We start from the raw sequence: 16,774 nt of genomic DNA on the forward strand, positions 1-16,774 counted from the left end.
TAATATGCTACCTCACTTCTTTTTATTTTCATTACTGATTAAATAGAGAGTTTCTTGAAAATCTGAAAATCATGGGAACAGGTCCGACCCCAGATATTTGAGAGCACAAAGCAGAAAATCTAAATTGTGGCCCCTTCTCCATATAAAAGATAATGGGCTGGTTCAGACGATTGTCTGCTGCCACATGTGATAACATTGGGGATGTGTGCTGAGGGTGTGCTCACTGACGCCACTGATATATGTCCCAGTGCACTTAATAACATGGAGAGGGGATTCATTTGAATCTCCCCTCTATATGTGCCCCCAAACCCAGGATTTTGGAGCATGTGTAGAGGGGAAATTCAGATGAATACTTCCTTCAAGCAACTAAAAGACGCCCCAAGAACATGTCAGGACATCCATTCTCTTGGTGCATCCCCAATGGTATTGGGTGTGTGCCTGCAGCCAATCATCTGACCTGGCTCACCAGTACATTAAACAAAACTGGTTTGCTCGGTTTGGTTCGAATTTGAACCGGGTTCGAAGCGGGGTGGAGAGGTTTGGTTTTGTTCAAACCCCTCTTTGGTTCAGTTCAAATTCAAACCTGTTTTGAACCAGTTTGAACTGGTTAGAGCTTCCAAAACTGGGTTGGGTGGTAGACACCCATGGGTGCCAACTACCACCCAAACTCCAAAGCAATCAGACACTCCGATATTTAATGAATTTTTGGATTATTTTATTGCCCATTATTCCCTATGTGGAGTACCTAGGGGCAAAAAACCCAGGGGTGCCTACCACCCACCAAACAGCAAAGCAATTGGAGACACCTGCGATTATTTGTGAATTTTTGAAGTTTTTTTCATTCTTTTATTCCTCCCATAGGGAATAATGGGGATTTGAGGCATCTCCAACCCCCCTTTTGGGGGGTGCCAGGGCACCCTAAAGTGGATCTGGGGGCATGGCAGGGCTGTCCTCCAGCCCCCAAGGCACCCCCAAGTTGACAGGATTCATTGTTGATTAATCAGGAATTTTTAAAGAATTAATTTTTGGCTCCATAGACATGCATTGGCTCCAGAGGAGACCATTGCCTGAGCCTTTCCATTCAGAAAGAACACTGTGTTCCCTTTCACCTTAATAGCTTATAGCTGTGACCTGAACTCAGAGTTCAGAGCAATAAACAATTAAGGGTCAGTAGGTGAAAAGGCACTCTGTTATTTTCTATGGAGCCAAAAATTAATTCTTTAAAAATTCATACATAAATAACAATAATTCCTATCAGCTTGGGGGTGCCTGGGGGGAGTTGAGGCCAGCCCTGCCATGCCCCCAGACCCTGGCACCCCCCAAAAGGCGGGATGGAGATGCCTCAAATCCCCATTATTCCCTATGGGAGGAATAAAAAAAATAAAAAATTCACAAATAATCACAGGAGTCTCCGATTGCTTTGCTATTTGGTGGCAAATAGCACCTACCACCCACCCCAGTTGTTTGCCCCTAGGTACTCCACATAGGGAATAATGGGCAATAAAAAATTCAAAAATTCATTAAAAACTGTAGGAGTGTCCGATTGTTTTGGGGTTTGGGTGGTAGTTTGCACCCATGGGTGCCTACTACTCAACCCAGTTTTGGAGGCTCAAACAAGTTCAAATCAAACCAGGCTCAGTTTGGTTCAAATTCGAACCAGTAGGTCAAACTCAATACATGGTTTGGTTCAAATTTGAACCATTGAACCAAGCAGATTCAAATTTGAACCGGTTTGCACATTCCTATAAATAACAGACCATTTGCCATTCTTGAGTGGCATCCATGTCCTGCCATCTGAAGCAACCACTTCTCTATCTGCCCTGAATGGAGGTGGTAGTAGAGAAACCTTTTAACTAATGCTTTCCCAGAAAAAGAATGGATAATTGGGGAGAAAGTGAAATATCTATAACACTATCTGATTTGCTAGACCTATATCTTATTTATCACTTTAAGACCATGAAATGCATCCTGAATGACTGAGACAACCCTTCAGTACATTAATACTACTGTTCAAAAATGACACATTCTTCAGGTTTTATTCAAACAGTAATCATAAATACACTTGCTGTTAAAGTTTGTTACAAGCAACATTTTCCTGCTGGCTCCCAGGAACACCCCCCTCATTTGTGTTTGAGTCTCCAGGCTTGGATATCTCACTCTTGACATGCTCAGGAGCCTCATACTATTGTGAGCAGTGTTCCCTCTAATTTTTATAATCAGCAAGCAGAAAGAATTTTGTTCTGGGCGGCAATATCAAGGAAGTGTGCGCACATCACTCTCTCTCTCACACACAAAAATTAATGTGTCGCACAAAGCGCAGCATGCAAACTTTTCAAACCTTTCCCTCACTTTATTTGGGATGCAAGCGGTGGGGAGTCGGGGGGAGCCTTGGGGGCGGGACTTAGCCCCATGTGGCAGGGCTGCAGCTGCCGGGTGCACTTACCTGGCAAGGCTGCAGGGGTGGTGGCTGCTGCTTCTGTGCCAGTGATGCAGAGAGGATGGTGGCGAGAGCTCTGCCCACTTCACAAACCATGACAGGAGGAGAAGTCGTACGCTGGAGGCAGGATGCAGAGTTAGCAAAAGACCTCCTCACCCGGGCCCGCTTTCCTTCTAAATGATACAGATGGGGCTGATTTCAGGCCTCTGTGCACACACGTGTGTGCGTAGAGGCCCCCAAAGGGCCAAAATTGCCCAATCTGTATCATTTGGGAGGAAGGTGAGCCTGAGTAAGGTCTTTCACTGTCTCTGTGGCCTGCCTCCAGCGCTGAACTGCACCTTTTGTCATGGTTTTGGAGGTGGGAGGAGCTCTCGCTGCTGCCCTGCAGTGGTAGTTTTAAAAGAAGTTTTTAAAGTTTTTTAAAAACAATTTCAAACTGCGGGATAAGTTGAGTCCCGAACAGGGTGCCAGGCAGTTAGGCGGTGGTGGCAGGTGTAGCAGAGACTGTGCACTCACCAGAAACTGCTTTACGGGGCCTGGGGGTTGGTACATGCACGCGTGCACACACCTTGGAGGGAACAGTGATTGTGAGTGCTCCGTTTGTGGCACATGAGAACAGGTCATTTCACTGACAGTGGGCCAGTTACCCCTTGATTTGGCTCCTAACAAGCAAATTGGAAAGGGGAGCAGATACACACCCTCCCTATGCTGGGATATCCTAAGTAGACCCCAGAAGTTAACTAAAGCAGGCTAACCTCCAGTCAAGGCCACTGTGTACTCAAGAGTGAACCTGCTTCAACCCCTCTTGTAAAGGATAGCAGCAAGCTAATGTGCAACTTAACTCAGGAGGAAGCACACAGATAAGGCCTGCGGAGGTAAATCTTGCCCCCCCCCCAAAAAGAGGTTGAGTCAGTAATAAGGACCTTGAGATGCACCCAGATGCACTGATTGGATTACTGGACACTCTGTCCATGCAGATTTCCTCTTCTCACGTCTATGCACTCTGTTTTCATGACAAACAGCCTTGACGTGCCTCGGCAATTCCCTCTTTGTTACACTCAGGAAGAGTGATTAGCAACAATGGAATCCTTGGCGGTTCCACCCAACACACCTATTCAACAGAAAAGGTCAATTGGAATGTTCCCCCAGGGCATGAACTGGGGTATATCTGCCCCCAATTCCATGATCCAGTGTGCTCCCTGTGTACCATCTACCTGGGAGTCACCAGCTGCTGCTTGGGTGATTTACTGTTCACAAGCCACCATGCCAGGCTTTGTTCAGTTCTTCATCCCACTCCCCAGATCGGTCCTCCTGCCTAGCCTGATCTGCCCAGTCTTCCTCACCAACATAGGAAGCTGGTTCCATGGAGGAAACACCCTCCTGGATTTACCTCTCAGCTAACCCCTGCAACCTTCTTGCCCCGCCTCTGACTGAGCTGTCCCTGAGGAACAAAGTCCTTCAGTTGTTCTAGGAACCCTGAGGTCTCCTCGTCGAGATCAGATGATATGAACATTTGCCCTTCGCTGTGTCCATCTCTATCTCTATTCTTTTTTCCTAAATCCAGCCACCTCCCTCTCTAAAAGCTTCGTTCTCTTGCCTGCCTGGGAATTTATACAATGAGGACTTTAAGCTAAAATGCCTTGATGCAGTTGAACGTATCTTGAATAGTAATATTGCTTTAACCACATATTTCTTTCAGCTGTACCCCTCCCTACAATAAATACTTTTAAATATTTTAAAATTTAAACCTTTAAGTCCAGTCATTTCCTGGGTCCACAACTTTAGGCAAATTTAATCTGATGTGGAACTGTCCTCTCTGAGCTGATTTTCCTCACACAAGCCTGAACACAAATTTAGGGGTGTTCACCAATCACACTGGGACAGTTGCATTAACAAGATGGAGCTACAAACTGCTGCACTCAAGGCACCTAAGCATACATTTTTGCTAACGGGTAAATAGGGGGAAAAATAAAATAAAACAAACACTGAAAATTGTAACCATCATCATTTTGATAAACAGAAAGGGTGGTTGTTTATTTGGATGTATAGCCTGCTCGGGCAAGTTGGATGGAGTGATGGAATTTTATAACTGTGTCTGCATTTAGGGGTAGTAACCAAGCATACCGGCTGACATTCTAATGGAGCGCTTGCATAACAAGCAAATCTGCACAAGATCACACAATTGCACTAAAAAAATGGAGATTTGAAGAATTGCGCTATAGCTCTCTCCTGCAAAAGTTTGTTTTAAAGCAAACGAGGTGTGCCACAAGTTGCGCAGCTGTTGCGCCAGCGTGCTTGTAGGTGTACAGTGCTCATCCGGAATGCAAGCTTTACATTTAGTGCAACCAGCTTGTGCAACAGCTTTGCACTACTGCAAAATCATCCTACAAGCACTTCATTAGTCAGGATGCCAACCACTGAGAACTGTTTGTTATATTATTTGGGTTTACAAAGAAGAGGCACACTCCAAGATTATCTTTTTGTTTCAGCATAATAATCTGTTTTCAAGCGAACTACATGATACACGTTTCTTTTGCCCCGTTCACATATAAAGTAGGGAGGGTGGGGGAGGTCTGGCATTCATAGGAAAAGCAGCATAAAAGGAGGAAGAGTTCAAGCCTTGCTCTTCTACTACGACTGCGACACATATTTATATACCACTTTTCAACAAAAGTTTCGAGCAACAGATTGCAGGAGGAAAAGGTATAGGAGAGTTTAGGGCCCCTCTCCCAAGTATTCCTCTCACTTTTAAAGTAAGAGACCCTCCACAAGGAGGAGTTATTTTAGCAAGCTTTGCTCACTGTTTTTTTGAGTGCTTTTTTTTAAATTCAAAAAAGCAGTATAAGCAGTTAATCTTTAGATAACTGGGGAGCCACATTAGAAAATATTACGGCTTGCAAGGGTTTAATGTCTCTCCTGGATAGAGTTTTTAGAAGGTGGAGGGGCGTAAGTGAGGAGGCTTTGCCTTTTGCCACCAACAGCCCCCGTTGCTTGGACCTGACAGCTCCAGCTCCCTAGTTCAGATGGGAGATTTATTATGGCACCCCCCGACTCCCCCTGAAGACAGGCCTGCTTTCAGTTTGTTCTGCCAGCTTGACAGGCCTAATTCCAGCTTTACTTTGTTCCTGATTGCTGGATGGTTTCCACCTGTCTTTGGCTTGGAGTCTTTTGCAAGAGGGGAGGCTCTGAGCTCCTGGCATAAAAAGGAAGGGAGGTGCATCAGAGGCGGCTGTCAAATCTACATCTGCTGAGTGGTGGTGGTGGGGGGTAGCCTTTGGGGTGGGATCAAGGTCAGCGGTGGGTTATATTTGGGTTATATTTGGGAAAGAAATTAGGCTGGGCTTGCGGGGCATGGGCTACTTCTCCATTGTATTGGGTTGTACCAGACCATTTATGGATATGTGTTTGGGCTCTCTTGGGGAGGTGGCAGTGGGGTGTGTGCTCTACAGTTCTGGGGTGGCTATTACTGTAGTGGTGGGGAATTGATGAGTTGGCGTTAGCAAGGCAGCAGGCCAGTCCAGGGGAATGGATATTAGTAATTTAGTTACTGTTTCCACTACGGTGTCAAATCTCAGCTTTTGGAGAGCAGTTCCAACTACCCACAGAGCCTAGCCATGCTCCTCTGTAATGCCAGGTCAGTTCAGAATAAGGTTGAAATTATTGTAGATGAGGGTGACAACCTGGCATGTATAACTGAGACCTGGTTGGGAGAGGCAAGTGGTCCAGTTTGGGCCCAGTTTCTCCGACCAGGTTACTCTGTTGTGGAGCAGGTTAGGGGAAGTGGGCGGGATGTGTGTTGGTGGAGTGGCTGTGGTCCATAAGGATACCATTTCCTTTACCTGGGTCCCTGTGAGAAAGTTGACTTGTATTGAGTGTTTATTTTTGAGGCTGGGAACTAGGCATAGATTAGGGATTCTGTTGGTGTACCGTCCACCCCACTGCCCAACTGACTCCCTAACTGAGCTGACAGAGCTGGTCTCGGAGGTGGTTTTGGAGTCACCTAGACGTTTAGTGCTGGGGGACTTCATTATCCACTTTGGGCTGGCTTCTCTGGTGCAGCTCAGGAATTCATAGCGACCATGACAATTATGGGCCTATCCCAGTTAGTTTCAGGACCAATGCATGCAGAGGCGTAACTATAGGGGGGCAGGGGGGGCACGTGCCCCGGGCACCATCTTTTTTGGTCACATGGGGGGCGCCGCCATGACAAAAATTTTTTTTTTAATTTTTTTATTATTTTTTGTTAATACAAATGTTTCCTGCTCAGTGCAGCAGCGCTGCAGCAGTCAAGGGAGCACGTCGTGCCCCCTCCCCCACAAGCGGTCCCTTCCGCGCCGCCCGCGCCCCCCCATTGCTTTGCTGGCGCCTGGCGGCCAGTCAGTGGCCTGGCTTGGCGGTGGCGGCTGGCGCTTGTGAGGAAAAACCTAAGTATAATGTAGTATGTTGGGGGCGCAGGGGGGCGCCATTTCAATGCTTGCCCCGGGCGCTGTTTTCCCTAGTTACGCCTCTGAATGCATGTTGCCGGCCACACACTTGATTTGGTCTTTTGTTCAGATCAGGGGGGTGTTCCATGGGTGGAACACCCCCATTGTCATCGACGGACAACCACCTGGTTAAGGTTGGTTTCACAGTCACAACTCACCCCTGCAGGGTTGGTGAACCTGTTAGGATGGTCCACCCAAGAAGGCTGCTGGATCCAATAGGATTCCAAAAAGCCTTGGAGAGTATTAGAGATTCTGTTGGTGCTCTGGTGAGTACCTGGAATAGGGAGCTCACCAGGGCAGTAGACACAATCACTCCTAAGCAGTTTACAAGTTTTTTGTTGTCCGCTCAGGTTGAATCAGGAAGGCCGCACTCTGAATACGTGTGTACACACACTGCCTTGATACTCCCACTCAGAACAAAAATCATTCTGCACACAGATGAAAAAAATTAGGTAGAACACAGCTCCTAAGCATTCCCACTGAACTGCTTAATGAATGGCCACATGGTATACAGAAGAGCTAGGGGGGCTGAAGCAGCAAGGTAGGCGACTAGAACGCAACTGGAGGAAATCTCAGCATAGAGACCATTTGAAGGCCTACGTGGTGGCAGTGCGTGCAGCGATGCAATTCTGGTCTGTGCGCATTGCGTCTGTGGGTTCGTGTTCAGCAGAATTATCCCAGATTGTGAAGAGCTTAATTTATGCTCCTTCTACTTTAAATCTACCCCTGATGACTATATCCTGCTGTAACGCATTTAGTGGGTTCCTTGCAGATAAAATCTCCTGTATCCGGGCTGACTTGGACTCCACTATTTCTGCAAAGTCTAGGAAGGGGGTGTCCAGCAATCCTACTTGCAGTATTAGATTGGATCTGTTTCAATCCGTGACTCCCAAGGATGTGGATGAGCTGGTTGTGGCAGTGCAGCCTACGACTAGTTCTTTGGATCCTTGCCCAACTTGGTTGCTTCCATCTTGTAGGGAAACTGTTGGAGGCAGCCTAACTGACATCATTAATGCATCGCTGCGGGAGGGCCAAATGCCCTCTTGTTTGAAAAAGGTAGTGGTTAAACTGCTTTTAAGTAGCCTACCTTGGATCTCTGGGTGAATGATAGCTATAGGCCTGTCTCCAATCTCCTTTGGTTGGGCAAGGTGATTGAGAGAGTGCTGGCTAATCAGCTCCAAGATGTCTTGGAGAAAACCGATTATCTAGACCCATTTCAAACTGGCTTTAGAGCTGGCTATGGGGTTGAGACAGTCTTGGTAGGCCTGATGGATGACCTCTGTCTGGGAATTGACAGAGGAAGTGTGACTCTGTTGGTTCTTTTGGATCTCTCAGTGGCTTTTGATACAATCGACCATGGTATCCTTCTGGATAGCCTATGGGAGTTGGGGATAGGAGGCATTGCCTTGCAGTGGTTTCGCTCCTATCTCTTGGCTAGATTCCAGATGTTGACATTTGGTGACAGTTGCTGTTCTGAACAGGAGTGATTATATGGGGTCCCTCAGGGCTCCATTCTGTCACCAAAGCTTTTTAATATTTACATGAAACTGCTGGGTGAGGTCATCAAGGGATTTGGTGCTGAGTGTTATCAGTATGCTGATGACACTCAAATCTATTCCTCCTCCTCCTCCTCCTCATCTAATCACTCATTCCCTAAATGCCTGCCTACAGGCAGTAATGGGCTGGACGAGGGATAACAAACTGAATCTGAATCCAAGTAAGATGGAGTTGCTCATTGTGGGGGACCAAAATTTGAGGGATGGGATAGATATGGAGGGTGTTACACTCTCCCAGAAGGTACACAGTTTGGAGGTGCTCTTAGACCTAGGCCACACCCTGGTATCTCAGGTGGAGGCTATGGCTAGGAGCGCATTTTATCATCTTTGGCTGATTCGACAGCTGCGTCTATTCCTTGAAGACACGATCTCAAAACGATGCACCAGCTGGTAACCTCTAGGCTTGACTTCTGCAATGCACTCTACATAGGGCTGCCTTTGTATGTAGTTTGGAAACTTCAGTTAGTTCAAAATGCAGAAGCCAGATTGGTCTCTCGGACAACCTGGAGAGACCCTATTATGCCTATACTTAAACAGTTGCACTGGCTGCCGATACATTTCCAGGCAAAATACAAATTGCTGGTTATTACCTTTAAGTCCTGAATGGCTTAGGTCTGGGTTACCTTCGAGAACGCCTTCTTCTGTATGATCCCCACTGCATGTTGTTGTCATCTGGAGAGGTCCGTCTCCAGCTGCCACCAGCGCGTCTGGTGGTGACTCGGGACCAGGCTTTCTCTGTTGCAGCTCTAAGGTTGTAGAATGCACTCCCCACAGAAATTTGTGGCTTAAATACATTATCAACCTTTTAAGAGAGCTCTTATTTGTTTTGTCTGGCCTTCCTGGGTTTTTAAACTGTTTTAAATCGTTTTCACTGTTTAAGTTGTTCAGAGTCTATGGTTTTATGTTTGATTTTTGAATAATTATATTTTGTTTTTAATTTGTAAACTGCCCAGAGCCGTTGGATTGGGCAATGCAGAAACAAATACATGAAAGCATGAATAAATGCATGAATAAATAAATAAATACTCCATGTTTTATATGCAAAATGGATATGTGAAAGATTATCCTGCCATGCTAAGTTTGGCCCTCATTTTTTTAGGGGGAAAGAAGAAGAAAATAAACATCAATGTAGTACGATTAATTTACCATATAACACTTGGTTGATTAAAAACCATTTCTTAAGACTCTCTTCCAAGTTTTCCTCAAAATTTCCAATTTTTCAGTATCAGGCTTCAATACCTCCACATTTTTTTCCTGAACTGCTCCCAGCCTTCACATCTCTATGCCTATGATAGCAAGTATAGCAAGTAGCACACATTTCTTAATTTCCCTCAATAGTGATTTCATTAAGAGATGGTTGCCTATTTTCTTAAACATACTCAGTCTTACATTTATCATAAAACTCTAAACCTTATGATGTGAGCTAATAGTTCTACGTTAGGCTAACATAATTTGACAGATTACTAAAAATACTAACAAAAAACAGCAACAACCCATTGCAATATCACATTTTAAGATGACCTTTACCCCACATCCGCACACTATAGTATACACCAATAGACAATTTCTATGTAGTTCTGGTTCTTACAATATTTTTTATTCAATCATGCAACAGTGCCAAGAACTTTAATAAACTAAGTCTGATTAACTGTAGCATGGCATATGTACACTGAAGAGACTGATTTCCCCAAGGAGATGGCTCTTCTATTGCCGTACCACATTCCTTGAAAGAACGTGCAGATGGGTATTTGGACAATAATTTCTGGATACAGAAAACTGATTGCTCTTGCTGAATTGTAATTTTTAAAAGATCATTCTTGAGAGCTATCCACTTTGGAGCAGATGGAACTTAGTCCTTTTGTATCCATGCCTTTGATGCTGAGAAGCCCAAGTTAACATGCTTTGTGAAGAGAACACCCTCTTATTCATTTAAATGTGAATGAGAAGAGTAGGATGAGGCTGCAATGCTGCACTTAATCATGAGCACGTAAGTCCTCTAGATTTTAATGGGATTTATTTAGCAAGTGCAGCGTATGGAGTCCAATGAGAATTCAGGCTAAGTTTAACAACTGAACCCTCAGCAAAATGGTCAGATCTGGCCCCTGTGAAGCCAAGGATGGTTGTTAAAGATGGAGCAAAGATAGGGGGTGGGGTTTGAAGAAAAACCCAGTCTGTACCTTTAAAAAGCAAGTCTAGTTACTCAGATCAGTTAGTGAGTCTGGTTGGGGAACTTTTATAAGCTATAACTTGATTTGCATTGGCCTACTACGGCAAAAGTGGTGTTGAAGGTGTCTCTGTAGTTCCCTCTTTCAGCTGAAGGTGGGTGATGGTATATAGAGTGATTCACTCCTGCCACCCCCACCGACCCCTGTAGTCAGGATAGGCTTGAGCCCTGAGAACAGGAGTGTAGTCATAGCTGACAAGAGGGGACACTCTTCACTTTCCCCATTCTGCCTCCCCAATTCACTGGCACACTGTTGGTGACAGATCTGAGGACTCATCCTGGCTTCAAGTGAGATGATCCTCTCCAGGAGGAGAGGAGTGTCAGGCAGCACCCAGCTCCTCCTCCCTCAGTCAGGATCAGATCCTAATTACTGAATCTGATTAAATGCTGTTTAATATCAGTGGTTTGATTGCCCGGGAAATCTTCGTTCTTACAATCAGTTCCGCCGGTCTCAGCAATCCTGCTTAACTCTTCAACCAGAATCGTTGTGGTTGCGAGAATGCAGCCTAGGTGGATCAACTTGAGGTACCTGTCAGAGTGGATCTAGACTTTACACTGATGCAAATGAAGCACAAAGCAGACGTGCTCTCAGTTTCCTGTTCCCCATATTGTCTTAATGCCCCAAACAGTTCTTTCACGTCTTTCCCAGCAGGGAGATTTGCAAGCTCCCAGTGAAGGAAATACTGTACTTCCCCAGCAAGGGAGATGTGAAAGATTTGATTTGGACAGGATGACAATGCACTTGCACTTTTCTGCTTCTTGAATTCCAAAGCTACTGTTAGTTCCTATACATTCAGCAGACATTTGCCCTAGTCCAGAGGCTTTTTTGTGCATGCTGCTAAACATAAACGGCTCCTGCATACATGGTTTTCCAATTCGTTTTAATGGAGAGAACACATCAAGATGAATGAAGAAGTAGCTGAAGGCACGTGGGGACCATGTGAGGTCCATTTCTGCATGCATAGGAAAAACTCACTCACACAGGTTTGGAATCATTGTGTGCATTTTCCAACTTGACATATATTTAATAGAACAGAAAAATCAAAGCAAAGCTGAGACTCAGAAAGCTGAATTCCACAGCTGAATTCAGATACCTCCTAGACTGGCTACATACACACCCCTAAGTATGGATTCTCTAGTCCTACCTTAGGGCAGCCCAAGATATTGTGGTGTCTAGTGGGGACTAGTCCCCTTCCAAATCTGACCTTCACAAACTTTGAAGGTGGCATGGGGGAATGAGGAGAAGGAAAGGTTGCTAGGAACTTGCTCTTCTCTCATCATGCTTCTTTCAAGTTGTGCAAGAAATATGAGGAGAGGCACTCCTTGCAAAGGTTGCATGGATCAGATCAGTTCCAAAGACTGCTCTAAAGGCAGCGGCAGGGAGCAGTCTTCCCTCTAACAGAGAATCCCAGGTGTTGATGACTACAACTCCCACAATCCCCAAGCAAAGGCTTCTGCATCTGGGGATGCGGGGAGTTGTAGTCAACAGCATCTGGGAATCCCTGTTAGAGGGAACCCTGGCAGGTAGGGCATCTTGCTACCCTGCTGACACCCCAATAATCTGCTGCTTGAGGTGACTGCCTTACCTCATGAAAGGACCACCCCTGATCCTAGCAACACCTTTTTCATAATTTAGTCCTTAATCCCCCCACTCCCATCAGCAAATGGTCTTATCTTACAAAAGCATAACTAGCACAAAGAAACTCTGCATTAGAGCAGAGTTCCAATATAGACAACATATGGTAGAGATGCCCAAGACTGCTCAGATTCATTATGACAGGTTTTGTTGGTTTAAACCCTGAAATTCTAGGATAATAAAAATAATGAAACCTGACAGGTCTACGGTGAAAAAACAAAACAAGAGAAACAAGAAACTAGGGTTTTCCTTATTGGTTATATTTAGCAACCGCAGTGCAATTTCCTCAAGGAAATGAAGCTATATTTTTCACACTAAAAAAAGTTTCATCTTTCTGGCTGTAATACAACTCTGTTGTACTTTGCAGTCACTGGAAAGAGATTTAAATGATAAGAAATGGTTTCCATAATTAAAAAGAAAAGAGTGTGGAATGTTAATAAAGGCAAAGGTACTTAGTGGTTACCATAACAACCGGATGCAATGGTTGATTGACATGGCAATCTGCTGAATTTTTGTAATTATAGCGGCAGCTGATGTTTTCAGTTAAATTATTGGTTGTTTTTCAGCCATTTTAGAGCTCAATATTTTTCATATTGTCAGAGATTAAAAATCCTTAATCACACTCATGCAGGTGCCACCCATCTTTTAAAGGGATGAAAGTATAGGCTACTGGAATCTTTTGAACACATGATTTGTTTCCCCCCCACATCTACTATGAACAAAGGAATCACATTCTCCACACGTTATTGCACTGTTCAGTTTCATCTCTAAAATATAATCCAAACGTAAAATAGCAGGCATGAATTAGGAGAAATAATGCCACTCATTAAAGGTATAGAAAAAAGAGCTGGACCAATTGACAGGCAAACTAACAAGAGGCAAACCTCAAAGGTCTTTAATATATGCAAAGCTGTGGACAATTTATCCCAAAGCTTCTCTACTCAATTCATTACTTTTTACAGAATCCTGAACTGTTAATAATTGTACTTCTTTGTTGCATGAGTTGCACAACTTTTTGAATAGGAAACTGAGTACTTTATTCAGGAGAGGTGTTTACCCAGAGGGCATAGGCTTTTATAGTCCACAGTACCTTTTTGGTTTGCATTCACCCACAAAATGAGTACTGAAATGAGTAGTTGCATTATGTTCACTACAAAGCAGCTCATGTTCTTGGCATGTTCAAGTCCTATGTGATTTCATCTGTTTGATGCAACGTCCAAGGCGACAATTCCACCACTGTCCACATGCACTTATGAGCAGCAGCAGCAGCAGCTGAACTTGCTTCCAAACTAGTTCCCTTGTTGGGGGATTATAGACATATATCTAGATTTTCTAAATGTTTCATAAACAGGATTGTTGTGATTTATACATTTGTATAGGATTGGTCACGACCCAAGGCTTGAATAGTGACTCCATTGTGTAGAGTTCCTCTTTTGAAGAGGACTGGGAGGGTGCCACTCTGAATCCCACACACCCACTGAGCCCCAACTCTGGCAGATTCTGAGGGGCACCAGACTGAGAAAGCAGACTTAGCATCTGGCCCTGGACCTGAGGTAAGTCACTCCACATCCAAGTGAAATGAATCCCAATTACACGTAACTACACTTCCATCACTTGCTATCTTTGCCTCTTCGATCTTCAACCCACTGTCATCTTCCCTACCATCAAAATTTAGATTATAAGTTCCTCAGGCAGAGACCTGCTTGTGCTTCTGTAACTCTGTAAAGTGCCAGTCCAATTGCTTGGGGGAACAGATCGTTATCACATCTGGCCCACAGCTCCCTTTTCGAAGCTGAAAGGAGTTCCAGTCCCACAGTCCTAAGTTTTGCTCAAGCAGTGGAATGACAGAAAGTCATACCAAGGACAGCAGAATACAACAATGGAACAAGGGAGTCAGAGGCGTGACTAGGGAAAACGGCGCCCGGGGCAAGCACTGAAATGGCGCCCCCCCACCGCCCCCCCAACATACTACATTATACTTAGGTTTTTCCTCACAAGCGCCCGCCGCCGCCGCCGCGCCAGGCCACTGACTGGCCGCCAGGTGCCAGCAAAGCAATGGGGGGGGGGGGCGCAGGCGGCGCGGAAGGGACCGCTTGTGGGGAAGGGGGCACCGACGCGCTCCCTTGACTGCTGCAGCGCTGCTGCACTGAGCAGGAAACATTTGTATTAAGAAAAAATTAAAAAATTTTTTTAAAAAATTTGGTCATGGCGGCGCCCCCCCATGTGACCAGAAAAGATGGCGCCCGGGGCACGTGCCCCCCTGCCCCCCCTATAGTTACGCCTCTGAAGGGAGTTCTAAGCTCTAGTGATAAAAATGCACCATCTAATGAAGATGGGAGTGATGCATATTTGAGCAGTTCTATTCTTTAGTTGCTTTTTGAGACTGCCACTTAATAAAGCACAGTGACACTCCACAGCTACTTTGAGGGTTATTAATAGAAAGATGGTGCATAAATGTTTTAACAAACAACATGTAAACAAACAATGAGAACAGTAAACCATTATCACAGCAGAAGTAACTCACTTCTTCACTGCTTTCACTTCCATAAAAGTCATCTTCCATTTGGGCTCCTCGCCACACTCCGCTGATCTCATCTTGTAAATCCACCAAAAAACTGCAGCCTTCTGACGAAAGGTTCAAGGGCTTACCATGTGGCGCTATTCTAGGTTTTGAGGAAAAGGTAAAAATATCCTCATGCTGGTCTTCTGCCATTTGCTTGTTTTCAGTAACTTGGTCATCCTTCTCTGTCATTAGCAACTGATTGCTAGAACTTATCTGAGAACAATCCTGGTCAGGAAATATCCATTCATCTGCAAATACAAAAAGTTCAGTGCAATTTGATAACTTTTAAAATCAAATTAAAATATCTAATTTTAGGGAAAATATCAAGCAAAGATAAGGTGTTGCAAAAATATGAATGGAAATGATAAAAGAGCACAAAGAACACAAAACATTCATACATCAAGATATAAGCAGCTGCCTTATACAGAGTCAGACTATTGATCAATCTAGCCCAGTATTGTCTACTCTGACAGAAACTCTTCAAGGTCTCACACAGGGATCTTTCCCAGAAGTTCTTCACATCCAGCATTTAGTTTGCATCTCCTCCAGAATGGAGGGATCAGCCAAATTTACCCTGTTAAAGTGTAGCCCGATTTATATCCAGGATAAAACAATCAACTTTTTGCATCTTTTTTTTTTTTTTTGTGGACAACTTTGAACTCGCAGTAAAGCCTTGCAGAAAACCCACGGTAAAGCCTGCTGTCTGGGAAAGCTCCCAGTGCTGCTTCCTAAGATTCTGTTAAACAGAAATGCCTGAAGTGTACCTGGTATTTTCTGCAGGCAAATGTGTTTTACACCATTACTACTGCTTACATCTATTCCAGCTTTGGCCAGTCAGTGGTGGCTGGTCAGTAAGGGCAGGACGGGTAGTGCCCCCGCCCCCAAATAAAAACAAACAAGCTAATAAAGGATCAGACTTACCAGCAGACAGGGAAAACTTTTGAGCAGGGAGCTTCTTCCAGCCCCTCATCCCTCAGCCTGTAACTTCTTGTTTCGGTCTTCCTGCTTGGAACAGCGGCTACTCAAGCTGCTCCAGCCAATCTGATTTCTAGGGGGCTCCTCCTGACACTGCCTCCAGGAAGAACTAAAATAATGGGTTAAAATGCACTTCCTGGTTGCTTCAGGGAGTATATGTTTAATACATTTTCCCTTTCTTCCTGCGGGCAGTGCCAGGAGGAGTCCCCTAGGAATCAGATTGGCTGGAACAGCTTGATTAGCAGCTGTTCCAGCCAGTAAGACCAAAAGTGGAAGTTGCAGGCAGGGGAGAAGGGGCTGGAGGCAGCTCCCTGCCCTGGAGGATTCGCTGGCTGCTGGTAGGTCTGATTTTTTACTAGCTTGTTTGTTTGGTGGGAGGGGGGATGCTATCCCCCTGCTTTCTCCTTTCTGTCCCTCTTTCTGCCATTTGCCTCTCCTTTCTCCCTGAATTTTGCACTGACGTCTTTTTCCTTTCTGCCTTCTTCCTCCACCCCACAAAACCTTTTTGTTTTTTACTTTTGCCCCTGCTTTTCTACTCCCCCCCTTTCTGTTTTCATCAATGCTGGCAGGTAGGGATGTGAGGACCGGCTCGAATTCGAATCGGAGTGGTTCGAAGGTTTGAATTCGAACCAAACCAGCCATCAGGTTCAAGCTGCAGGTTCGAATTCGAACCAAACCAGTTCAAACCTTCAAAGATAATCTGCATCATCCAAAACTGCCTGTAGCTGAGAGGCCACCACCCGCTCAACCACCTTGCCCAACCATGGAAGATTAGAAACAGGTCTGTAATTAGCTAGCTCGGAGGGATCCAGCGTAGCTTTCTTCAAGAGTGGTCTAACAATAGCCTCCTTAAGACAAGGAGGCATCCTGCCCTCCCTCAGAGAAGAATTTATAATATT

General features: G+C 45.0%; 1 protein-coding gene across 15 annotated transcripts in view; it reads right to left on the reverse strand.

The window, feature by feature from the left end:
- CFAP20DC (CFAP20 domain containing) overlaps positions 1–16,774 on the reverse strand; it is a 268,470-nt gene that overhangs the window by 106,863 nt on the left and 144,833 nt on the right. For all 15 annotated transcript variants that reach the window (XM_053297353.1, XM_053297357.1, XM_053297344.1 and 12 more), the window contains one exon: positions 14,862–15,148. In XM_053297353.1, coding sequence (XP_053153328.1) covers positions 14,862–15,148 — 287 coding nt within the window. The remainder of the gene's footprint in view (positions 1–14,861; positions 15,149–16,774) is intronic.

The sequence above is a fragment of the Hemicordylus capensis genome, chromosome 2 (genome assembly GCF_027244095.1).
Source record: "Hemicordylus capensis ecotype Gifberg chromosome 2, rHemCap1.1.pri, whole genome shotgun sequence".
Taxonomy (NCBI): Eukaryota; Metazoa; Chordata; class Lepidosauria; order Squamata; family Cordylidae; genus Hemicordylus; species Hemicordylus capensis.